At 49.7% G+C, this 24,971-nt stretch overlaps 2 protein-coding genes across 13 annotated transcripts; one reads left to right on the forward strand and one right to left on the reverse strand.

The window, feature by feature from the left end:
• Positions 1-851: 851 nt before the first annotated feature.
• Positions 852-10,467, forward strand: LOC128087142 (acetyl-coenzyme A synthetase 2-like, mitochondrial). 3 transcript variants are annotated; one of them, XM_052696448.1, is made up of 14 exons: positions 852-1,357; positions 2,691-2,787; positions 3,680-3,879; positions 4,193-4,368; positions 4,879-5,031; positions 5,919-6,066; positions 6,263-6,400; positions 6,539-6,631; positions 7,047-7,159; positions 7,658-7,784; positions 8,428-8,555; positions 9,288-9,351; positions 9,601-9,722; positions 9,810-10,467. In XM_052696448.1, exons 1-14 carry the CDS (start codon positions 1,045-1,047, stop codon positions 9,984-9,986), a joined length of 2,049 nt encoding a protein of 682 aa, XP_052552408.1. In that variant the 5' UTR covers positions 852-1,044; the 3' UTR covers positions 9,987-10,467. The 3 variants fall into 3 exon arrangements, with proteins under 3 accessions (XP_052552408.1, XP_052552409.1, XP_052552410.1); XM_052696449.1 differs by having other exon boundaries at positions 9,601-9,697; positions 9,810-9,962; XM_052696450.1 differs by lacking the exons at positions 2,691-2,787; positions 3,680-3,879.
• On the reverse strand, positions 10,426-23,876 carry ABCD4 (ATP binding cassette subfamily D member 4). 10 transcript variants are annotated; one of them, XM_052696453.1, is made up of 19 exons: positions 23,656-23,876; positions 23,444-23,568; positions 23,219-23,346; positions 22,881-23,020; positions 20,332-20,448; positions 19,851-19,976; positions 19,236-19,286; positions 16,817-16,911; positions 16,015-16,136; positions 15,022-15,113; positions 14,766-14,852; positions 14,288-14,493; positions 13,911-14,002; positions 13,753-13,789; positions 12,852-12,901; positions 12,542-12,594; positions 12,109-12,185; positions 11,216-11,331; positions 10,426-11,060 (listed from the first exon to the last, which is right to left on the reverse strand). In XM_052696453.1, exons 1-19 carry the CDS (start codon positions 23,859-23,861, stop codon positions 10,968-10,970), a joined length of 2,013 nt encoding a protein of 670 aa, XP_052552413.1. In that variant the 5' UTR covers positions 23,862-23,876; the 3' UTR covers positions 10,426-10,967. The 10 variants fall into 10 exon arrangements, with proteins under 10 accessions (XP_052552413.1, XP_052552412.1, XP_052552415.1 ...); XM_052696452.1 differs by having other exon boundaries at positions 14,288-14,496; XM_052696455.1 differs by lacking the exons at positions 22,881-23,020; positions 23,219-23,346 and having other exon boundaries at positions 14,288-14,496; positions 19,851-19,971.
• Between the last annotated feature and the right edge of the window lie 1,095 nt (positions 23,877-24,971).

Below are 24,971 nucleotides of genomic sequence, written 5' to 3' on the forward strand. Positions count from 1 at the left end.
GCATCTTGTGCTGACATCTCCCTTCTGTCCCGATCAGGCACCCTCTTCCCAGAGCTGCTGTTTTAATTCTGTCAGAATTAACTTCTTCCATCCAGTCCCATTTGTCTTTGTCACCCGTTTGTTTGACGTGTTAGATTATAGCCCATGGTGTGTAAATAATGTACATACAGTGAGAAAAGAATTCAGTATTGAGGTGTTTGAGATATGGAGCTGTAATAACTTCTAGTCATTCAGAACCTGTGATTTATGTGCCATTTTCTGTAAAGATACAAACAAGAATAAAATTAAACTGGAATATGTTGTGTGAGTCTGGTCACTTTTTCAAGGAAAATGAATTCAGCCAAAGCTGAGAAGGGTGAGGTTTCAGACCTTACCCAGAAATACTTCAGTGAGCTCTAAGCAGCACAAAGAGGTGCTGGACCCAAAGGAAAGGAGGGCAGAAGAAAGCTGTAATGAGGCAGGAGCAGCTTCGCTCCACTACACAGGTGCTGGGGATCTCAGAGTGAGGAGATAGGCTGCAGTATTTCACCCAAGCCTGCCTCCTGCTCCACCAAGACCTCAATTAGTGCTGCTACAAGCTGTTCTAAGGCATTTAGAAGAGGTAAAGAGCCCAGCCCAGCCTTGTGGAGAAACGGTATGTGCCCAGCAGGAGATGGATGGGGTATCTCATCCAGGTGACAGCTGCAGGAGATAAACCTGGGAAGCAGCTGAGGCAGCCTGGCCCAGCACCTGTTTCCATGGGCACCCCGAGCGCGCGCTGCAGCTGGCTGCTATCCAGGGAAGGCCAGCAGGACTCAGATTAGCATGAAGGTTATTTTCAGTCAAATAGTTATAAAACCCACCCCTTCCTCTCTGTTTTATAGGGATTGGGTTTCTTTCCCTGTGCAGTTCCAACAGTGAGGAGGTGCATGGGACAAGGGGTGCCCTGGGCTTCCAGAACAGGGGCTCTGCCTGGGTTCCAGCTCCCATAGGGGTGGAACTTGTCAGGACTCTGAGTACATATCTCCTTAGGAAGAGTTGAAACTCATCTGCTGCACTGTGACTATGGCCTGGCTGCTGACTAGGGCTTGCTGCCCCAGAGCTCTTCCCTGGGCTTCCAGATGTCTCTATGGGTTGGTGAGTGCTCGGTCCTGGAGCCAGGGCCCTCTTACTGCCTACATGCCAGAAGCTGCCTCCTTCCCGGAAGCTCAGGATCACCAGGGCTTGTACAAGACATCGGTGGAGCAGGGGGATGCCTTCTGGGGAGCGCTGGCAAGGAGTCGGCTCTCCTGGATCACCCCCTTCCACTCTGTCCAGGACTGTGATCTGCAGCAGGGACGGGCTGCCTGGTTCCTGGGGGGGCAGCTCAACGTGGCAGGTGAGGGGACCTGATGCCTCACAGATGGGCTGAGGGTGTACTGGGGAGGGAGGGTGCTTCTTACCCTACCCAGGAGATAGGGGGGTGGGGGGGAAGGCCTGCCTGCATGTTGTCTTATGGGAGGGAGCTCTCTGCCTGCTGTGTACTGGGGGAGTCCTTTTGATCTTTAGCCCACGAGAGCCCAGTGACGGCACCAAGCTGTGCCAGGGGAGGTGTGGGATGGGTAGCAGGAAGAATTTTATAGACACTGGACTGGGCTGCCTAGGGAAGTCAGGGGACTACTGGAGGTATTTAAGAGATGTGTGGATGTGGCACTTAAGGATGTGATTTAGTGGTGAACTTGGTAATGTCAGGCTGATGGCTGGAACTAATGATCTTAAGGGTCTTTTCCAACGTAAGTGATTCTGTGATTGTAAGTGTCTGTAGATACCACCCTGTGAAGTGCTGTGGCCCCAGAAGCAAAACGTGCTAGAGTGATGGAATTCCCCCAAAAGTCCCATTGGCCCTCTTAGTCATGGGATACTTCTCCTTACTGCAAAAGGGTGCTACCAGAGGAAAAGAAGAGACTGGTGGCACCGTGTTCCTGCTTGCACTGCTGTTGGTCCCAGAGCTCAAAAAAGAGTACAACAAAACTTCCCAAAACTAGGTCTTATGAGGCTTATTTGGGCAGGGGAGCTGGAGATTTTCCTGTTCCCACTCCTGGGCTGGTTGGTTTGCTTCTTTTCCTCCCGCAAAGCTACAAGTGTTCAGGAGAAAAAGGTATTTTTAAATGCAGACAGGCTGCTGGGTCATCCCATGGCTTCAGGAGCAGGTAATCTAAGAAAGGAAAACACTGAATGTAACAAGGTTTCTAATGAGTATGCTACAGCTGGAGGTGCAAGAAATTTCCTAAAAGAACTGCAGCCAAAGGCTGAATGACTCACTGCCCCTGGGAGGCCAGTGCTGTACATGAATGGCTCTGCTTTGTCTTGCACTCTGCAATCTTCATACACAGATTTTCTCCACATCCTACATTTGTTATTTAGGAGCATGACTGCTATAAGGGTAGCCACATTTCCCTGTAGAGGCAGTAGCAAGGGCAGAATGGTGGATAAGTTAATGTTTACCAGGCCTTCTGGGGCCCACAGCTGGCACTATGGATGTGACCTTCAAGGGATTAAGGCAACTCCTGCACCAAGCTGTGTTAGGTTGTGGTTAAGAATGCTGATAGTGGAGTTCAATGTGCACTGGGAAACTGAGGAGCGCAACACGCTAGGGTGCCAGCTAGTACCTGCAGAGGCTGTGCTACTGAGAACAGGAAGTTCTAGCAGTGATACTGAGTCATCTTTTCCAGTGAACTGCTTGGACCGACATGTCCATGTAGCCCCAGACAAAGTGGCCTTAATCTGGGAGAAGGATGAACCAGGAGAGGAGTTGCGGGTCACATACAGGTCAGTGCATACCTCTGAGCACATGTGAGACATGCACACACAGCAAAGGTCTGCTTCACTGATGTGTGTCCTGCAAGAGGACACAGCATCTCTTCCCATAAGTGGATCACCAGCGTGGCGGCTGCTGGCCTGCCTGTGCTACTCTGAGGCATCAGCCTGTCTCCTGGTCATCCCTGTGGGGTCCCTGCCAAGGTTTCTGGTGACTGAGAGATAAATGCTCTACAAGGAAGGCTTGGCTGGCAGGGTTTGCCAACCTCCTTTCATGGAGAGACCTTCTATGAAATGAGTCACTGACAGCCAAGTTCTTGTTTCAGGCAGTGACATTGTTTTGCTCACAGTTTCCTACAGCTGTTCTTACTGGTAGGCAGAGCTCTGGAGGACTTGACCTTCCCACCTATAACTGAGCAAAGGACCCGTTTTTATTTGCTGGGTGAAGATATCTGACTCCTCTTGCAAGCCCCTGGCCTTGCAGGGCAGGGTGTGTCACTCCCATTGTTGTAAGGGCTGGTGAGAAATACCTAGGTTGTCATTGGAGAAGTCAGTAGAGGCATGATAGACAGGCTGAGCCATAGGGATTGCTAGTGGCCATTACTGGATCCAGGGCTGGCTTCTACTGCTGTTAGTGGCGGTGCCAGGCTCTGCACACAGACCCTTCTGGTTAATTTCTTTGCCATAAATAACAGCCTGTCTCTGGTGATGGTCTCCTACTTCCTTCCCACTGCTATTTTACAGCTGTAAAAGGACTTAGAAGAACTTCCTGCACAGGGCGCTGAAGTGCAGACCTGTGGCTTTAGAGCCTTGGGAGGCTGGGGCACCCCCAGCTCATACGCCTCTGTGCATATGAGGCGGATTTGCAAGAAAATCCCTAACTATGCATTGCTTCTTTGGGCAGGGAGCTGCTGGAGCTGACATGCCGCCTGAGCAACACCCTGAAACGGCAGGGGGTGAAACGAGGTGACAGGGTGACAATCTACATGCCTCCGTGCCCATTGGCAGTGGCCAGCATGCTGGCCTGTGCCCGAATAGGGGCTGTGCATGCTGTGGTGTTTGCTGGGTTCAGTGCAGAGTCCCTGGCAGACAGGATTCGGGATGGTAAGAGCCAATGGGGAACAGGGACACCATCCAGCATTGCCATCTGGGGACGCCACTGAGCTTGTTTGTTTGGCAGCTGGGGGCTTAGGGGAATGAGCCTTGCCAAGGTGCAGACTTGATATGGATCTGTGCTGATGGGGGGAGGGGGGGACGTCCTGTTGTGTTGCATGGCCACAGAGCAGGCAGCAGTACTCCACGAAAATGGCAGGGGGCTCACTGAGTGTCTTTCATCCCATGGGAAGGTTAGACTGGTGTGTGCTGTGTGGAGGGGGAACAGGTGGCTTATGTGCTTACTTATGTGGCTCTTCTGCAGCCCAGTCGGAGACGGTGATCACAGTGAACCAGGGGCTGAGAGGTGGCAAGGTTGTGGAGCTGAAGAAAACAGTGGACGAGGCTGTGAAGCACTGCCCAGGAGTGAAACGTGTCCTTGTGTCCATGAGGACGGACAGCCAGCTTCCCATGACAGCCCTGGATGTTCTGCTGGAGGAGGTGAGGGTCTGCCCAGGGCTCCTGCCACTCCCTTGGGTATTGCTCAGATGCTGGGATCAGGGTAGGGTGGAAGAGTGGATCTTGAAGTAAAGAGGGATCACTGTCCTATAGCAGTGCAGCTGCATGCGAGTTCAGGACTTTCTCAGAAGAAGTAATTGGTAGCTTCCTGCAGCAACTGTACTGTTGGGCAGGCAATGTACAGCCTTTGCTCATCAGTTCTGAAAGCAGTTTGTGCTCAAAAGGATTTCTGGGAGGCCCTTGTGCTGGGCAGAAAAGTAGCTGTGTAAAAATAGCTGCCTCTTACTCAGCAAGTCTGCTCTGATGGAGGAAAGCGTCTGCCAGTTCTGCAAGGCAAGGGAGTTCAGGCACAGAAGGGGAGAGGAGATGCAGAGGAAAGACGAAGTGGTGGGAATGGGTGGTGTGGGTGGCAGAGAAAGGCTTGGGGGCCTGTGAAACAGCTCAGGGAGTCTGTAAGACCCTGACTGGGGACTGCTGTGCTGACTCTTGCAGGAGATGATGAAGGAGGATGCATACTGTGAGCCAGTTGCCATGGACAGCGAAGACATGTTGTTCCTTCTCTACACATCTGGCAGTACAGGCAAGCCCAAGGGCCTGGTTCATTCCCAGGCTGGCTATCTCCTGTTTGCTGCTCTCACACACAAGGTAATGAATCCTATGCACACAGTGCTCATGAGCCTGCTATTCATAGGCAGTGCAGGGAATAGATGTATCACCTTTTCGCTCGATGAGCTCATCTTTATCCAGAGCAAAGCATGATAGCAGCCTGGCACATCCACATACAAGTAGAGAAGAACAGCAACATGTTCTCCTGCACTGGGACTCCTGAATACATACTCCTCCAAGCTGCCATCTTGGTTTTCCTCTTTTTTACTGCCTCAACCTAGATCAAATCACTGGGTGTGTTGCTCAGCCTTACTGCTGTCCTGGGGTGGAAAAGCAGGGAGCAAGCTGCATGTGCTCATGTTAGCACTCAAGAATGTTGCAAACCATGACACAGGATTGGTGTGAATTGTTGCTTAGGTGAAGGGGACAGACTGCTGCTGACTGACTTAAAAACAAACAGACAAAAACAACAACAACAAAAAAAAAAAAAAACAGAAAGGCAGCGAAGTTTCCATTACAAGCCCTCTGGAGTGCTTGAGGCCCTGGAGAACCCAGCTTCCAGCTGTCCCGTACAAGGAGCTGTCAGCCTGTGCTCCTGGTGCTGAGCAAACAAAATGAAGGATGATGTGCTGCTGCCAGTCTGATAGCATTCAGTTCTGCCCTCGACTGGGCTTGTCTCATTTCCTACTGCTCCAGTTTGCAGCCAACTGTCCTCTGCTTACTGTGATCCCTCCCCTTGAAGTGTGGAAGGACCATCCTCACACAGGAAGTTCTCCAGTTTTGCTGTTGCAGGATGCTTTATTCAGCCTTGCCTAACATGTTGGGGTGGTGGGAAGGCAGACACTAAAACTAGAGCTTGTGCCTCTTTCTGAGGGGAGGTCCAGGCTCTAGGCTGCACCTCTCACTGTCTCTCCTTCATGTTGCAGTACGTGTTTGACTATCAGGACAGGGATGTCTTTGGCTGTGTGGCAGACATTGGCTGGATCACAGGGCACAGTTACGTTGTCTATGGCCCCCTCTGCAATGGTGGCACCACAGTCCTTTTTGAGAGCACTCCTGTTCATCCCAACCCTGGTGAGTGAGAGGTGTTGTTGGGATGTAGTGCAGCCACCTGCAAGATCCATGGCACGTAAGCGGGCTGGTGGCCTTGGTGCCAGCTCATGGGAGTTAGTTTGGCTGAGGGTCAGAGAAGTCTTATTCTCACCTTCTCTCCCTCAGTCTGAAGCTGGGGGACGTGAGCAAGTGATTAGTGGCTCTGTTTGTGTTCCAGGACGCTACTGGGAAACAGTGGAGAGGTTAAAAATTAATCAGTTTTATGGGGCACCTACTGCCATCCGCCTGCTCCTGAGATATGGTGATGAATGGGTGAAGAAATATGACCGCTCCTCTCTCAAAGTTCTTGGCTCAGGTGAGCACTGGTGGCATAGGCTGGACTGGCAGGAGGTGGAGAACCAACATAGTTTGGGGGTGGCTCTGTGAGCTGCTCCTAGTAAGCTGCAATTTTGACCTTAACCAGGCTCTGTCCTGTTTTCTGATCCCCTTGCAGTGGGTGAACCCATAAACAAGGAGGCATGGGAGTGGTACTTCCGTGTGGTGGGTGAGACACGGTGCCCTGTTGTGGACACATGGTGGCAAACAGGTAAGATGTGTATTGGCCCTGGCTACAGGTATGGCCAGCTTCACTTCTGCCAGGTTTAAAGAGTGACCTGCTGTTTTGTTGGCTAAATAGGAACAATGGTTACTGGCATGGTTGTACAAGCAACCCCCTGAAACAAGGGGTTATAGACACCAAAACATAACCAAGATTTAAACATGATAGAAATTAAACCCAGAGAAACATGGGGGAGATGACCAAGGGGATCTGACCTAAGATGAATTAAATGTGCAGAGAGCCTTCCTCAGCTCACTGGCAAACCCTGACCCAGCCTGTAGCTGGCAGGGTACACTGAGATCCAGGGCAAAGGCTGATGTTCAAACAGTACTATCTGGCTTTCCTCTTTCTCTGGCTTTGATATGCATTACACAGGGCTTTTTGTTTTTGTTTTTTTCTTCAGAAACAGGAGGCATCTGTATCTCACCCCGTCCTTCTAACCCTGGAGACAAAATCCTTCCAGGCATGGCCATGAGACCTTTTTTTGGCATCAGTCCCTCTGTACTGGATGATAAGGTACATTTATAGCCGTCAGCCCAGCTGCCAGTTCAGCTCATTTTCTTGTGATTGCCTATAGCCTGTACTTCTTGGGAATAGATACGTAAGCACACTATTCTTCTCACCTCTGCTAAATCAGTTCTTTACTGAAAAGGGGTCAATGGTGAAGCTGGTGGCAACCTCTTCCAAGCAGCATGGAAGTGAAGTTGTTTCCTAGTCCTGTGTTCTGACTAGGTGGGCTCTGCTGAGACTTCCTTGCTCAAAACCTGCTGAAGAAGCTGTGAAGGGACAGATAACCTCCCTGGTGGGGCCCTGCAGCCCAGTGCAGTAGGCAGGTGGTTGGAGATGACTGCAGGAAGAGGCTTGGCTTGTCCCTTGGAGCTGGGGCACAGGACTCTCCTCACTGTCTTCCCTGGTATTTCCCCTGTGGGGCTATTATGGCAGTATTGAAAATAAGCAATAGTTGAACAACCTGATTTCTCTTGCTGTGGTTACTAAAATGTAACTGTTTTACAGGGAAATGTCCTTTTGGAAAATAATGTCTCTGGAGCCCTTTGCATCTCACAAGCCTGGCCGGGTATGGCTCGAACCATTTATAAAGACCATAAGAGGTTTGTGGAAACCTATCTGGCTCCTTATCCAGGTAAGAAAAATACACAAAGTCCTTGAGGAGGTGCTTGGTGGAATGTACTTCAGTCTGACTACTAGTTTTCTACATGGGGCAGGACTAGGGAAAGCTGGTTTTGTTGCTTTGCTGTTCCACAGATTTTCAGCAATTCCCCATGATAGAGAGCTCAGCATCACCATGGGAATGGGTCTTTCCCCCAGCCCCCCTGCCCTGCTATTTGATCCCAGGCTCTTTTAGGACTTTATTTTTCCTTCTGCCTCCTAAATCCTCACTAGCACCTCTTGATGCTTTCCTCCTGCAAATCCTGCCAGCTGCTGATCCTCACCCAGAGGCAATGAGCAGGCCTAGGCAAAGGAGATAACCAGCTGCACGAGCACCTGCACAGCATCAAGGTGTTCCTGGCTTGTAGGGATGAGAAAAGTGGATCTTTAGCCAACATACTGCAGAATTAGGGCAAGAGCCTGATGATGGAGCAAGTACTGAGACAGGCAGAAGGCTGACAGTGAACATCCCTACCTTCTCCCTGAGCACCTGACAGAAAGGAGTAGAGACCACAAGACCCAGTACTGACAAATAAGTTGTCAAGGAGGGAAAGCTACTGGCTCACAGCTCATTCTAGCTGTAACAAGCAGCTACAGCATGGTTCTGGCTTCTGCAGGGTTCTTCTTCACTGGGGATGGTGTGTATCGCACTAGTGAAGGCTATTACCAGCTGACGGGACGCCTGGATGACATCATTAACATCAGTGGGCACCGGCTGGGCACTGCAGAGGTGGAAGACATTGTGGTAAGAAGAAGTAAAGCTGTCCCAGGGGTGGTGGAGCTGCAGTGGTGGTGCTGAGGAAGGTCTCTGAAACACCAAACCAGAACCGTGGTGCTGCTGGAGCCATTGGGAGCAGTTTTGGACCACTGCTGCCTGTGGGAACAACCCTTTCTTCCACTTCCCTGTTCTCCTCCTGACTCAGACTCTTCCTAATGTAAGGCTGCAGGCCTGGCAATGCTGATACCACCTTAGCAAGGGTTAGTTAGGCCTTTTCTTCCCCTTAAGGATGCTCCTGAGTACGTACGCAACAGTTGCATGAAGCCCAGCACTAAGCTTTCCCCTCTGCCAGATCCATTTAATTGGTCTCGTTTGTCTTTGAGCTCTGCTGCTCCCATGCTCCATCTCCCTTCTCTCTGTAGCAAAGACTGGTAAGTCTCATGCTCTGAGGGGATGAATCCCAAAGTAGCAGCCAAGCACATTTCTTGAAGCAACTCGATGTCAACTATAGCAGCTATATAAAATTTGTGGGAACTGGTGGAGCAGCCTTGGAGGCACACGAGCGGGACCTCGAAGGTGCAAGCCTAAAGCAGCTGGAGTAGGGGGAGATAAGTTTGCAGAGACCTACTGAAGCAAGGAGAAGATGGGGCAAAGGTCATCAGAGGCCCTTCCTTGTTTCCATGTCACTGCTGACTGCAGTGGAGGGATCAAGGGAATTCCTGGGCAGCAGCTGTGAATTCCACCCCTGTTCTGTTTCAGAACCACCATGTGGCAGTGGCAGAGTCTGCTGTGATCGGCTACTCACATGAGATCAAGGGAGAAGGTGAGATGCATGCTTTCCTGAAATGCCACACCAACCCCCACGGCACAGCATATTACTGGGTATCCTCAGCAGTTATCAGAACCTTCATGCAAGGCCAGTTTGGCTTTGTGTAAGGAAATAGTATGACAGCATTTACAGAGCTCAGGCTACAAAGCACCTCAGGGCAGGCAGCACAGAGGTACCTTACCCATAACAGCCTTGTGGGACCACACTGCACATGGTGGTCTGTAACAGTGGTCCTTCTGCCAGGAGCCTACGTGTTCATTGTGCTGAAGAAGGACAGCAAGTACATGGAGGAAACTCTTGCTGCTGAGCTACAGGAGCTGATCTCCAAGAAGATCGCTAAGTATGCAGTTCCAGAGTACATTCAGGTAACTCCTTCAGGCTGATCAGGACCCACCTCTGCAGCTTGGCTACCCCCTTTCTCTTGGCTATCAACTCTACTCCTCCCTGCTCAGGTCACACGCCGGCTGCCCAAGACACGCTCTGGGAAGATTATGAGGCGGGTGCTAAGGAAGATCGTTGAGAACAAAGCCAGTGAGCTTGGGGACCTAACCACCCTAGATGACCATGAAGCTGTGCAGCAGATCATAGAGGGACACAAGCGCCTTGTGGAGCAGCAGAAGAACTGCTAGTATGGCACCTCCAGCCCCTTCACTACAGAATTAGGGTCAGGTCCAGAAATGTCACTGAGCAACCGCTGCCCAGTAAGTGCTCAGACTGTACTTCCAGCGCAGTCTGAGAGACCCTCGAGAGTTCTGCCTCCATACACACAAAGGAGACAGGAGAGAACAGGCACAACAGTAAGGAGGGAGAGCTGTTTGCTCCCGAAGAAGAGAACCAACATCCTTCCTTCAGGCTCCTTGTGCCTTGCAGTAGCTTTAGAGAAAGCAACTGACCAGCTATAGGTAGGTGTATTATTCCTATCCCTGCTTTGCTCTTAATCACTTCTCCAGTCCAAGAGCACTGTCAATACGTAACTCCTCCAGAGCAAAGAGTAAAAGGAAAAAGAGGCAGAAATCTGGTAACACATACTGGTTCTTCTCCAGAAACATCCTTGGATAGCTGACTCCAGATTTTAATACAAAAATGTTTATTTGTTATTGTGTATCTTAAGCAGATGAGAGCAATGTTCTTTTCTGTGCCAGTCTCTTTCTCCTATTACAATGCATCTCCTATTACAATGCACCTCCTGCTTGGGGAGCCAGAGGCTCAGAAGCTGATTCTGTAGCACCAGAGGCAGAGGCCCCAGCAAGGCACAGACAGAAGAACATCAGGTTCTATCCTAGCATCACACTACTGCATCCTTGATGCCATGAGGCAGTGTTGTTATTTTGGTGTGGTTTTTTTTTTTTTTTTTTTTTTTTTTTTTTTTTTTTTTTGGCAACCTAGCAGTCCAATCCCTTCTCTTCTCAGTGGCAGAGAGGAACAAGGAGGCTGGAAGAAGGATAGGATGGACATGCCTGCTCCTGGTATAAGTTTAGACTTAGCCCTATGTCCATCAGCAAATTCCATAATTGGGCTTGCACTAACCAACTGAATCTCTTGCTGAGAGTTCTGCAGCTCTTCCACGTGTGTGTAGTTTCTGAAGCTGGCCAGATCAGGAATGTTTTATGTCATTCTTCCCAGGATGGAGGCCGCTTCATCCTCTCACATCGAGTGAGTTCCCATTTTCCCCCTCCATGAAGTTTCAAAATCCAGTTGTGGAACTGCAAATCCAATGCCATAACAAATGTGAGTTGCCTCTGTGAGGGCATGTCCTCCTGTAATGCAGCTCTCTAGCCTTTTGCTTCCCTCTGCTCACCAGAGATGCCCTGATTTCCTCATCTTGCCCCAAGGCATGGAGTGCTGCTCACTATCTCACCTTCTCCAGGCTGGCCCTGTGTCCCACGCTGATCAGAGTCATGCCCAGCTGAAGGCACACACGGTACAGGTCATGTTCCACCTCTTCTGTCAAGGCACTGGTGGCTTCATCTAGCACTGAGAGACAAGTTGTAAGTTCCACACATCTCTCCCCTCCCAGCTTGTCATTGTCTTCTGCTGAAAGCATTTCCCATACTAAGTGTAGCTCACCAAGAGTATTTGCAGAAGGCATGTGAGGAGAAGCTTAATGACCTCAATGATGCAGCTGGTGCCAGCTATATGGGAAGGCTCCCCTAAGCCCTCAAGTCCACCCAAACAATACTGGTTGCCTCATTCATCTTCCTTAAAAGCTGCACATTGCTGTACTGCCCTCACCATTGTGATAGCCAAGGTGTTGCCTTCCCAAGACTGCACACCACTGTGCCTGGCCAAGGACCCATATACAGTAGCCATGATGGACTGGGGCAGCTCCCTGTCAGTTAAGGGTAAGTACTACAGACCAGAACAAATGAATTCTATTTCTCTCACATAATCTACAGCTTTTAGTTTCCAATCCATGAGTCCCTGCACTGAGCAGTGCTGTAGACTTCAGAAGAAGAGCAGGACTTAAACATGGCTTTTGCTGCTAACATGGCTCTGCTTACCCACGTCTACTTTGGCCCCGACACCTCTTCCAACAGCCCTCAGCAGCTACTAGCCATTTAAACATGTAAATGAATTAGGAACCATCTGCAACTATGAGCTTCTTTGTTCCATGCTATGCAGATAAAGAAACATTTTTCAATTCTCAATCCTGTGTGCTATACTACCTAATATCACCACTATGGCCAAGCCTCTGCACCAGCTTTTGTTTATGGCAAAGGTCCTGCCTTTCTTCTATAGTCACTCACTCACCCGCATATCTTGGCTGAAGGTAGAAGAGCCGTGCAAATGAGAGCCTCTGCATCTCACCTGGGGACAGCACATCATACCTGCAGCAGGGCCAAAATAAAAAAGTCTCCCTTAACAAAAACATCTTTTTTGTGAAACAAGTTTATGACTGCTGACGTTGGAGACCCCAGCAAACAACTGCCCCTGTGCTCCCCCCTCCATGTTGGCACTGGCTCTGCACCCCTATGCACAGTCACTTTCCTGCAGAGCAACATGGTTGCTGATGTGGAAATTGATGCTTAGGGTGTAATTCCTTCAGCCCCACGTACTGCTTACCACCCACAAGACACAAGTGCACACAGAAGATGCTCCTAAGACCAGCAACAACAGGCAACTGCTTAGAAGCTCCCCAACCAGAGGGAACATATAAATTCACACAAACAGTGAGCGGTCTTACCAGTTCCAGTCCACCTGCTTGTCCAGTCCACCTGCCCTTGCCAGCAAATCAGTCTGCAGAGAGCACAGCAGACTTGTGAACACAGGCCCAACCCTGCCAGCCCAGAGGGGACACAGCCCTAAGATTTACCATCTTCTTCCTTCTACCCTTTCTTCTCCCACTTGAACTGCTCTGCCTGTTCCCAGGACAGTCCCATTTCAGCTACAGACCATTCCCCGCCTGTGTCCAGCATGTGCTGCCACAATACCTCATTCCTTCTTCCCTCTCAGTAGCACCGGTCAAGAAGGCAGCAATGCCACCAGGGACTCACCAGCCCTGCCAGCTCCAGGAATTGCACAATTCTCTCATCATCCGCAGATCCTAGGGGAGAAAGCGTGTAAGTACAGGAAACATGTTGGAGACCATTGCTACAAGGAGGAATTGGTCAGACAAGAGGGAAGGTTTAGAGAAGCTCCTGAGGTCCAGCATAGCTGACTCAACCACTTAACTGTATCAAGTCCTGAGCTTTGGCACACAGAGAGCTCCCAAAGACTGATCCACCTTAAGCCATGTCTGTGAGCAGCACACCAGAATATGGCTGGGCTCCACAGATAGACCTGAGGCTTGGCACAGATAGACAGACAAGGGTCTAGGCTTCACTCTGACAAAAACTTAAACTTGGACAAATGTAAGATGTGGCAGCTTAAAATTGGAGGTGTGATTTGGCTTGGGAAGCGGGCAGGGAAGATAAAGGAGCCACATGGTCTGACCTCAACAGCGTGTAAGGTCATGAGACCTCAGCTGAAAAAGAGGAACAGTGAAAGCCAGAGGTGTATGGAAAATAAGGATGAAGTGTATGGAAAAATGGATAAAGGTAAAACTGGCTTCCAAAAAGCAGGCTATACCAGACAGATCAGATGTATTCTAGCAGCACGTTTAGAAATCAGCAGGGTGCCTGAACACGTATCATATATGTCACAGTACAATATGCAGAGTACTGCCAACCTGTCCTCACTGTATAAAGAGATTGTGTTCTCCTCAAAAGAGGAAGAATGCAAACCCAATCCAAAGCTATAGGAAAGTTAATATTCCAGGGAAAAGCAGAGTGCAACAAAACTGAAACAGAGCATTCCTGGTGCGGTACTGTAGAGGAGAAGCTACACTGAGTACAGAACACAGAGCTGAAACCACAAGGATTAATAACTGCTTTAATGAGTTTCCTGTTAATGTACCTGAAACTGGATAGATCTCCTTCAGAGGATAAATCACCTGTTTTAACAAATAAAAAGAGGTTGTGTTAGAGGGAGCTGGACACAGTCCATCAGGGACAAAATGATGGTGGCACAAGCTCAGAGGCAGCAGGGCTGGGGCCAGCTGTCCCGGGGCTCACCTGCTCACGCAAGCTGCCATCAGTGAAGAACGGCCTCTGCGGCAGGAACACCACTCCTCGGGGGCCAAAGCAGGTCAGCATCTGGACATTCCCTGCACAGAGACACACTCACGTCAAGCTCGCAGCACCTGCTTGCAACTACCTGCCACTGCTGTGGAATAACAAATATCAAGAAAAGGTGGATTTCCAAAACAGAGCAAAGCAATGAGAGCCAGAGCATAGTCTGTGATTCACAGAAGGAGCAGCTCAAATGCATCAGTGACACATTCACCACTGCAAATGGCATTGGCCTCACGACTTCTCACTGCCAACTTTTAAACTCAGCTAAGACGGACTTAATTGATGAAGAGAAGGCTATGGCAACTTGCAGTCTTTACCCTGTGTGCTCTCCCAGAGTCCCCCGAGGACTCTCAGGAGAGATGTCTTCCCTGTGCCAGTATTCCCCATGATCATCATGCTGTCTCCTTGTGAGATCCTGAGGCTCAGGTCCTTGATGAGTAGCTTGCCAGAGGATGGCACTGAGAGCGTCACTTGCTCCAGAAGGAAAGCTGTGTCCCTTGGCTCCAAGTCCTCCCCAGAGTCACTGCTGGACCACCACAAAGACAAAGAGAATCTGGGGGTAAGTGACAGTGCTGAGGCTGGTAAAGACCAGGAACCTTCCCGTGCACCTTAGACATCCTGCACCTCTGTAATATTAGCCTTGCCATACACATCCCAGGTTACAGTGAACACTGTGCTGCTAGTTCCAATCAACCGCAGGCAACAGGCTGCATCTCCCAGTCACCTCCACCCAGTGACAGCCCCACATGCTGGCATGTAAGCTGCAAGCCAACATGCTGCTGAGGGTAGACTCACCTGCCTGAGTCCCAGTCTTTGGCTTCTGAGTACCTTTCATTTTCTCTTCTGCCAAGGCTCAGCAAGGTCTCCTGCAGTTCACCAATCCTAGACAAACAAGAAGTTCCACGAATGCCAGGGGCAATTCCAAAACTCCTCACTGCCAACCTTGTCCATAGTCACTCACAAGCGTTTCCTACGTATTTAGCAAAGACCTGGGCAGAGTCATATCTCACACTCACCTCTCTTGCAGAGACCTGCCAACACAGAAGCTCACCTGTGTGTGTAGCCAGCAACGTCAGTCACAGTGCTGGAGAGATCTATAAGCTGGCTGAAGCAGCTGATGAGGTAGATGGAAACAAAGGCATTCTGAGGAAAAAAAAAAAATAATAATAAAAATAAATCAAACAACAAAGCAAGGATCAGCACTGACATGGGAAGCTTGCCCCCTCTCCTACGGTTGCAAGAAAATGGCTAAAAAGATCAGCTGGGTCAGCAATCCCAGAAGGATGAAGGGGAGTGAAGGAGAAAATGGCTACATTCAGACAGAACAGGGCTTCCCTGCTCTGTACAGCAGTTCCAGCTAGAGGCTACACCTCCTGCCATTCAGGAATGGTGTCTGCAAAGTGTCTGTAAACTCACCCTGTCTGAGTTACACAGATCCATGCCACCAGCCATGCCCTAGCACGCTACATGGTTCAGAGCTGGCTGTTTCAGCCTGCAGTGCTCATCTAGCTATTTTTATTTCTGTATTCTCCATCACAAGCCAGTTTTGAGTACGTAGAAACAACTCAGGCTGGGAAGGCTCCTCTCCAGCAGCCTAGTGGGTGAACACAAGAAAGCTCAGACTCAAAACTGGCCAGGGACAGCAGCCACGGACATAACCCAGATCTGCAGCACTCTATGGGCCTAGCACCAAAAACCCAAACGTTCTGATCTCCCTTTTTACATACAGAAGTATGAGTTAGGTAGCACTTTCACCCCAGTTTAGTCACATGCAAGCTCCTGTTCTATGTCACCATGAGCAGGATCAGTCTATCCTCAAGGTCACTTGCTGCAAGTTAGTCAGCCCCTGTGCCACCAACCCAATGCAAAACTTCCATCCTCAGTGCCTGTTCACCCTCCACAACAGGGTTTAGCCATATGAAATCAAACATAAGCCTTAGTGTTGGCTCACCTCTGGCATCAGGGATCCCCGTACAGTTAGTAAGCACAACCCACACAGCACAATTCAACCCCTGCCCAGTGTGGAATATTATCTGTATCTCACCTTGCTGACCAAGGAACTGAGTTCTGTTGGACTCAGGTCACCATAGACCCCAGAAAAGATAGGAATGGCAATGATCACGTAACTCAGGATGCTGCCCAGGTAGTCAAAGGTGTTGATGCCAACTGGGCAGAAGCACATGGAGAGGAGACAGTGAGTTGGAGTGGGAACCTCTCTCCCACCAGTCCCCAGTGCAACCCATAAGCCCACTCAAAAGGAAGACCCAGATCCTGTCTCAGCCTTTCAAAATGCACTTGGGCATAAAAACCCATCTTACAGGACAGCACAAGCACTGGATGAAAAGAGCACCTTGGGACAGGCCCCAGAGTGGAGAAACATCACTCAGACACAGCTTGGAAACCACCAGGGTGCAAAAACCACTTTTTCTGCTTGTTTTTGCTCTTTAGAGGACTGGCTGGCTCTAGAGAAACAGGAAAAAGGGCAAAAAGGAAGTTCCGGGCTGAGATGCTTGGCTATGAGGTCTACTTTGCAGCATACAAGTAGAAAGACTTAAGCTGCCAAAAGTACCACAGAAACAACTGTGCTCAGGGTTCTCCCTCTCGTTCTGCTCAGAAGCTCATCATGCAGGAGAAATGAAGAAGAGCTGTCTTGACACTACTTAGTCCCCCAAACCTAGACCCAGCGACAATGAGAGGAAGAAGATTTTTAGGAGGCAATTATAAAGGGACAAGCTTTATAGGAAAGAAATCCTACAGCTTCCAACCACATACACAGAGTCTTCTCCTTCCCCATAACCTAAGAGCTACCATAAGCTCCAGCTCACCACCCAAGGTCCCCCACTCACTGTAGAGCCACAGCTCCTTGCCTATCAGCTCCCTCTGGGTCTGCAGCAGGCTCTGCAGCCTGCGGTCAGTGCGCATGTGCTCCACTCGCCCGGCCCTGTAAAATAAGATGGCACCATCACTTCTGGGAGCGCCCCAACAGGTTAGAGCTGAGGCCTGAGGATGGCCTGTCACTGCAGTCTCCAAGGTTTTTGTTGAGATGGAACCGAACACTCATAAGCTCCTTCCTGAAGATGTCTTCACCAACTCTGACTGAAACAAGTAGCCCTGCAGGTCTCTTCCAGAGACCATAGATATTTCTGTCCCATACTGAAGGAGGTGAGACAGTGCTTTACACCGTCAGTGAAACATATGAGCCTTGAGCAAAGCACTTCCAAGGTTACACGCACTTTCGGAGCAAAGCCTGGTTGGAAGAGCAGGACAGTACTGCTACATATCTGGAGACAGAAAGCAGAGGGCAGAGGCAAATCCAGGAGCTGACAGCAAGCCAACAGTATAGATGACCCCAGCCTCCAAGCCCTCCCTTTCCCAGGAGCTTTCTAAAAGCATCCCCCACAACCTGAGCTAGTGGCAAAGTTCCTATTCCCTTGCTGCCTGCACTGCTAGCAGCCCTGCACTCCCAGAGCAGGCAGCAAGGAGGCACAGCCTGGCTCCAACTCACTGCCTTAGCAAAGTATGGAGGCTCCTTCTAATTTGCAAGGCTTGGGCTGCCCTCAGGTGGCAAAATGCAGACAGAGCTCTGTGTTTCACTCCAGATGAATTGAATGTTCAGCAAAGACACAGGGAGTTAAAATCTGGGGACCATAACTTGTGTCTCAAGTGCACAACCAGTGTTTGGTAGCTATTATTTCTTTACAGATATGGAGAGGTTGTTGTATTTGTTTCAGTTTCTTTTCCCATTCACTTTCGAAGTTTGCCAGAAGTCAAGAAACAAAAAACAACAACAATAAAAAATGGTGACAGTGATCAGTTTTTGTTTTTCCTTCATCAAAACAATCAGTGGTTCAGCAGGTACAAGAGGACAAGATTTAACAGCTTCTAAAGACTAGGGAAGCCTGGCAATTAAACAAGCCACTCACCACACACCCTCCTTTTGCAGGATTCCGAGAATGTGTCCTCCTAAAAATTTCCTTTGTTTTTAGTTAAGATTCATACCATGGAAATGTCTGGTTTAGAGTAATTCAATTAAACTCCAGTTTCCCAATAAATGGATTTTTTTCTATCTATGAAGTAAGACACACAATTTTCTAGTTTGATAATTCATTTTCCATTTAGAAATAGAATGAAGAACAAAGTTGTGAGGAACAGTACTGCAGCTTAAGTAAGGGATGTAACTAGAGGTTGTTCTTGATTAAGAAGAACTAGCATCAACCATTAAGAACAAACTATCCACAAAAAACAATTCAGATTGCCAATGCAAAACAAGATTGATGTTATTTAATTCAAGGTTTCATGCTAATTTTTACAAAATCAGTGATTTTGAATCAAAGCACCTCAGTGATCACTGTAACAGTTGAAATGCTCTGTCACAACAGCATGAACAAGCAAATCAATATCAGTCAGGAAAGTCCATAGATAGGGTAGTCTCTGCTTTCTTAAATTCCTGGAAGAAGCGTGATTGCACAACAGGCAGGACAAAGGCAGACACATGACAAGAGTTGAGCAATGACCTCCTTCCACTGACCTGGCACCCCAACACACGTTCCAGAAAAACCGTGGCCCTTTTGCTGGGTTTTAGCCATGTCTGTGAAACACCCTAAAGGCTCCAAGCAGCAGCTCAATACACTGCAGGGCATCCCAATGTGCGAAGGTGCTGCTGGGATGCCAACCGCATGCACAGCTCTGGAAACTGTGATTCTTTTTTACAGCCAGATGTAAATGGCATCGAGCAAACTCAGAGAACAGCAGTACTGTACTGGGAGGGTCAGGGCACAGGCTGATCTACAAAAGCAAGAAGAGGTAACAAAGCAAGACAAAAATCTCGCACACCCACAGAAGACATGCAGGTTAGCAGGAACAGGATGGGACCAGAAGCAATCTGCAAAAAGTCCCCCAAGAGAACCTCCTGACAAGATGCTTCATTAGACAAGATGCTGACAAGAGGTTTCATTAAACCTCAAAAAATCTTTCAGGTTGTACGGATCACAGCAAAACATCAAGAATAGTTTCCAAGACCGCACCAAATCTGCGTCGGGCCCACTGTTAGACAGTAGGCAGACAGCAACTAGTCGCCTGCAGCTGCTGTGAAGCATTTCTGCAAACTGCACAGAATGCAAAGGAAAACACTGTATTGGGGAGCAAATGATCCACAATCCTGCACCTGCAGCAGGATGGAGGGGACAGAAAGCACAGACTGCAGCAGTTCTGGGGTACAAGCACACACTGAAGATGCCCCAAGTTGGCAGGATTTCTTCTACTTACCTATAGAAAGCAGCTGGCTCTGCATTGACACGAATCTGCATGTGCTTGAACCTGAACAATCCATAAAACATCATCAGGATCATGCATAAGTGTCCAGTGAACTATGTAGCCATCAGTCTTGCTAGATGTGCTCATCTTGCACCTGTCAGAGCAATGACCTGAGGCATCTCCCACCACAGATATTCGACAGGCTCAAGAAGGCACTGAAAAACAAGCCTTGGCACAAGGTGACATCATTCTGGGACAGCTCAGCAGCACATTTGTTTGGTATTCTGCTCACTGTGCCTGTCTTAGCCCTGAGGCAACCCTTCCCCCTTGGGCAATTTTCTTCAGCACATCCACAGCATTAACAGAGGAGACAGGTGGTAGCAACCAGGAGACTGTACCAAGGACACTACCTGACATGATACAGAGCACCAAAAAAAGGTGCCGGAAGCTTAGAACACTGATTTTATGGCAGCCCTGAGCAGGTAGGTCTCTATCAGCTGGGGAGAAGCTGACAACAAGTCATGGACAAGAGAAATAGCTGCAAGCATAGCACTGAACAGGGATTACAATGCAGCTCTCATAGGAGCTGCCAAAAAGCAGTGAAAATGCTACTCTTCTGTGACTCACCTGAAATCCCCCTCCAGCTTTTCCTGCTGCACAAGTTTAGACACAATTGGGCTCATCAACACCTTGTTAATGATTGTCCCAATGACGAAATACCCGAAGATGCTCACAGGGCCTAGCCAGCCTGTGCTACAGAGGAGGAGAAAGAGAGGTCAGATAACACACCAAGCAAAAGGAAACTCCAGCACCCCTGGGCTTAAGCAGTCAGAGCCCTCACCTCTCACCTCTCTTTGCCTTCACAGTGGTTTAGGGGCCACTACTGCACACTCCAGCATCCCCAAGGCAGAAGTCCTTTTGGAGTGCAGAGACCCTTCACACACACGTGAGAGCACCCCCAGATTTGCAGCAGCAGTTATAACACAGAATCAGAATTACCATGGTTGGAAAAGACCTCCAAGATCTCCAGTGAAACCATCCAGTCATTGGTACCAAGATCCAAAAAAGAGCATAAGAGGTGGGGAAGCAGGGCTGGATGGGTCCTTACCTGTGAAAGCACTGGTATGTGTAGTATGCCAGTGTGAAGGGAGAGATGACGAGTTTGCTGGCCATGGAGCTGAGTTGCCTGCAGAACCTCTCCACATCCTGGCTGATCCGCTGGTCCCTGCTCAACACAGAGAGGTACTGTTAAAGCCCTCAAGATAAAACAAGTCAGTGCAGGGCACAGTAACTCCCTAACAGGGAATATGCCAGGCTGTTTCACTACCTGAACTTAGGATAGGGGGAATGAAAAGAACTCTGCATGGGAGGGACCTGCAGCCTGACTCCAATTGCCCCACAAGGAGACTACCTCCATGACTCAGTATGGCCCGAGGGCTTTCCTGACACCCAGGAAGAACAGTTCTTGTTATCTCCACCTCGATCCTTCTATTAACCCCTTGTTCCACCTTCTGCAACACTGTCCACTCTGTGCTTATGGTCTCTGCATGCCCATTCACTACTTCCTGGTCCTTCACCTGTACTATCAAAAACATCAACTCTTCCTCAAACCTTCTGTCCTGGTTCCCCATATCAAGTACCAGAGCTACTGGGACTGGTTAGAGCACAGCACAGGCCTTCAAAAGCTATTAGGGATTTGTTAAGTCCACCACAGAAACCACCCCTGAGTCAGTAGCTGGTCCCTTTGCTACAAAGAAGAAAGTGCTTTCACCCACCCCCACCCAAGGGCAGGCAGTAGCACACCAAGCCTCCTCCCCCTGTGTTGGCAACAGACCCCCAGATCCCATCTGCCTCACTGCTGAGCAAAAGATGAGCTTGGGGTAACTTGAAAGGATTTTAGCACATTTACTCCCTCAGTGCCTGATGTGTCCAAAGAACATGGGTAAGGGCTTCAGTCTCCGACCTCCTAAGCACAAGCAGAAAGGTGATGACTGTCAATGCTGTAGCCCAGAACAAAGAGCAGGGCTGGAATCCTGCTATAGCCATTAGTGCAGATACAGACACAATGACATTCATCTCTAATAGCTTTTGTTGATCTGCAACAGCAATCAATTCAGTTTTGGGCCAGCTTCCATTCCAACATTAAAGTCACATTTTTTCCCTTTTTAAGACTGTAATTGTTACCATTATGTTACAATTTAACTCATGCAATAGACTCATGGCAGGATATTACTTTCTACAAGCTATTAAGCAACATGCAGTGAAGACACAAACATCAACCTAAATGCCCTGCTAGGTACCACAAATGTTTGTATGCCACTCAAAGCTCAGATTTCACTCCTTCCGGATGGGAAAGAAGAATGACAGAATGCATCTAACAGTTAGTTTGGTCTGTGCTGTACACTGGAAAGTATCACTTCATTGTCTAGTTCATTCCCTAACTACCTGGTGCATGGAAAAAATTCTCATCACAACAGCAACATAAAGAGTATTTTTGTAGTGGCATCAAAAAAGATGCTAAACAGTAAAACTGGATGTTTGAGTACAAAACGATGTTAAAGAAAAATGCTCCCACACTTTTAATCTGCTGAGGTCAGGAGAGCTGCCTCTATTGCTCTGGAGCAGATAGACTCGGTTATCTCATGCATTTCACTGCACAATGTGAACACACTCCTTAGTTAAAAATAAACTTGTGCAGTACAGTCATGTGATGAGGGGCCTCTGCCCTCTCCTTCCCTCATCCAAAAGAAATGATGGGTATGCAGGACTTTTTAACCATAGCCAACGTGCTACACTGCCTGGGAAGCATCGTGCATCTTGGTGACAAGGAAAAAACACCTCTCTTTCACATGATGTCTAATGCAGGCTCTTTAACTCTTCAAACTGTGTAACTGTGACAGCAGTGCCCTGTGTGTGAGGATAGGCTGAACAGCCACAGCCAGCATGCTGTTCCACGGAAGGGAGACGTCTGACTTGCCTGCACAGCCTGATTAAAAGAGCAGCTCTGCAGTAACCAGGGTGGTGCAAAAAGCAAAATTTCTACTTGCTGCAGCTGTGCCAGAGGTTGCTACAAAGGGACTAAAAGAGGATCTAAATGCAGACTGGATAAACCATGAGGAACCGAATACTTTTCCTTCTCCCATATTTCAATTCAGTCCTGACATTTCCTTCCTAGGAACAGGGAAGAGGAAATACAGAATCAAAACAAAGCCTCCCTGGGATGTGACTCAAAAGCACTAATAACTGTACTCAGCTGGAGACTCTGGTGGTTAAAGTCCAAACTGAATGACAGAGACTGCCCCGAGCGCACTGGCTGCATGAGGCAGTGTTCTCTGCCTCCAGCCAGGCACTGTGCTACTTCACATCAAGTGCCAAGTGCTGATTTTGCAGTGTGGTTTATAGCAGCACTGGAAACCTGTTCTGATGGTACTCCATTTTTCTTGCAACAGAAACCTCCTGCATGCAAGACCGTTAAGATGAGCAGTGATAGGGGACTCTATCACCTCCCACCTGAGGCAGACGAGGGTGTCTGTGTCTAGGCCAAAAAAGCTCCTACAGCTTAAACCTCTACCCAGAGATACAGAGAGGTCAGAAAAAGGTGAAGAACATTTCAGGAGAAGCAAAGCAAGAAGCTGAAAGAAGCTGCAGGCAGCCTACGGGTTATCGATGTCCTCGTGCAGAATGTGCAGGCTGTAGTAAACTTGGCCCTGGAAGTAGCAGTTGTGCAGGTATTCAGTGAGAGATTTCCTCCAGCTCACATACAGCAGGTTGCAGATAAACTGGTCGAAGCTTTTTAGCTGGAACAAGGGCAAGGAGACAGATGGGATAAGCCAGCAGAACCAACATTTCCCAAAACAAAACAGGAATTAGCAGTCTGTAGCAGTGACTGTGTAGCCACCCAACAAGCTAGGGCAGGCTTAGATCCTTCATCAAGGTTACCCGGCATTTATCACTGCAGGAGCAATGGGAGCCAGTGAGCTCCCGCCCTGTCTTACCGTGGAGTTCACTACAATCATGGTCAGAGCGATGGCGGTCACTGCTTGGAATCCAGAGAAGTCCTTGTTCCCCAGCACCTCGTAGTACTGGCTGGGGATCACACCGACCTGATAGATAACCAGCTGCTCTGCAGGACAGAGGAACGCGCGGAAGTGCTCATCGCAATGGGAAGGCAGAAGGAGAGCCAGGAGCACGAAACCCCCAGCTCCCCACTCCAGGCTTACCCAGCACGGCCACGCCGAGCAGCGTCAGGAACATCAGCGCGTTAGGGGAGGGCCATTTGGGAAACAGCACGGCCTGGATCCTCAGGAAGCGCCGCACGAACAGCAGGTCGAGCCGGGGCCGGGGCCTGGCAGGGGGCAGAGAAGCGGCAGGGCCGGCCGTGAGCTCGGCACCCCTTCGGCAACCCCTCGGCACCCTCCCCGCTCCGCCTCACCGGCCGCCGGCCCCGGCACCCCGAATTCGGGCGCCGTCTCCCTCCATGCTCTCTCGGCCCGTCTCCAGGCGCCGCGTCACGCGTGTGCACGAATATTTACGACCTGGTGAATGTTCACGAGCTCGACACGCAGCCCAGCACTCCGCTGCCGGTCGCGCCCGCACCACAGAGCGGCGCAGCGCCGCGCCGCCCCGCCCCACCGGCATGGCGGCCGGGAGCGCCTCCTGGCGAGGCGGAATGGTCGGGCTCCGGTCGGGCTCCCCTCTCCGAGCCGCTCGCAGCCCCTGCTCCCTCGTCCCTGCGCCAGGTGCTTCCAGCACAATGCAGAAGTTTACGGCGCCTCAATCCGTAGCCAAGGGTGCAGCCCTTAAACAACTCCCGCTCTTATCTTCCCGTGGGTTCCCCCACCGCAGGAGCTATCGGTGCTATCGGCCCTGCCTCAAAGCTGGTCTCACAGTGACTGACTTTTATGCCATGCAGGCTGCTTTGCAGTCAGTCATTGCTCCGAGGTGATGGCTGCTCACAGACATCCTCTCACGGCACATTATGGAGGCTGGGTCCTCTGCCACTTCGTGGCGGGGCTCTCTGCTCCCCATCCCCGCCTGCCCACAACGTGACTTCCCAGCACCAAGGCATGCAGGGGACTGTACTCAGAGATGTGCCCAAACTCTTCCTCTCGCTCTGTACTTTGTCAAGGGGTTTCCTGGGACCTCCCTGAGGCAGCCAAGATAAAGCACTAAGGAGCAGTGCATCCTGCAGCACTCCACCCCCATACTCCAAGCAGCATTTACATCTTTTACAGCATTGCTTCTGCCTCCCACCTTTCTCCCAGAACCAGTGTGGTCTTCCAGCACCTGCTTTCCCCTCGGTGTTGGCTTTCCATATCCATCCGTGCCCTGGGGCCTCATAAGACAAACGGGAGTTGCTGTTGAGCACTGGAACAAACGCGGAACAGCAGTCTCGACTCATTGCTTGTTTTTCCTCAGCTTGCCCATCCCAGATCTTTCCTTTCTTGTGTGGTTTTCTGCAATGGTTCATAGTGAGGTACTCCCAAAAGGATGTCATTTTCCTGGTCTTTCCAGAACTGTATCTCCTATTTCCTGCTCATTTACAGTCTCCAGCCTCTTCATATGTGCCTATATGAGCTCGCAGCTTCTTCAGTTTGCTATCACCTGCAAGCTTTAGCCCCACCTCTAACCAGTAGTAAATTAGGGGCTTTTGGATAGGTATAATGCTGTCTCTCATCCTGAGCTTCAGCTCAGGGCATGAACTAAAACAGTTGTTTTTTCAGCCACCTGATCTGACCAGCAGTCACC

The sequence above is a fragment of the Tympanuchus pallidicinctus genome, unplaced genomic scaffold (assembly GCF_026119805.1).
Source record: "Tympanuchus pallidicinctus isolate F22 unplaced genomic scaffold, pur_lepc_1.0 scaffold3, whole genome shotgun sequence".
Lineage (NCBI taxonomy): Eukaryota > Metazoa > Chordata > Aves > Galliformes > Phasianidae > Tympanuchus > Tympanuchus pallidicinctus.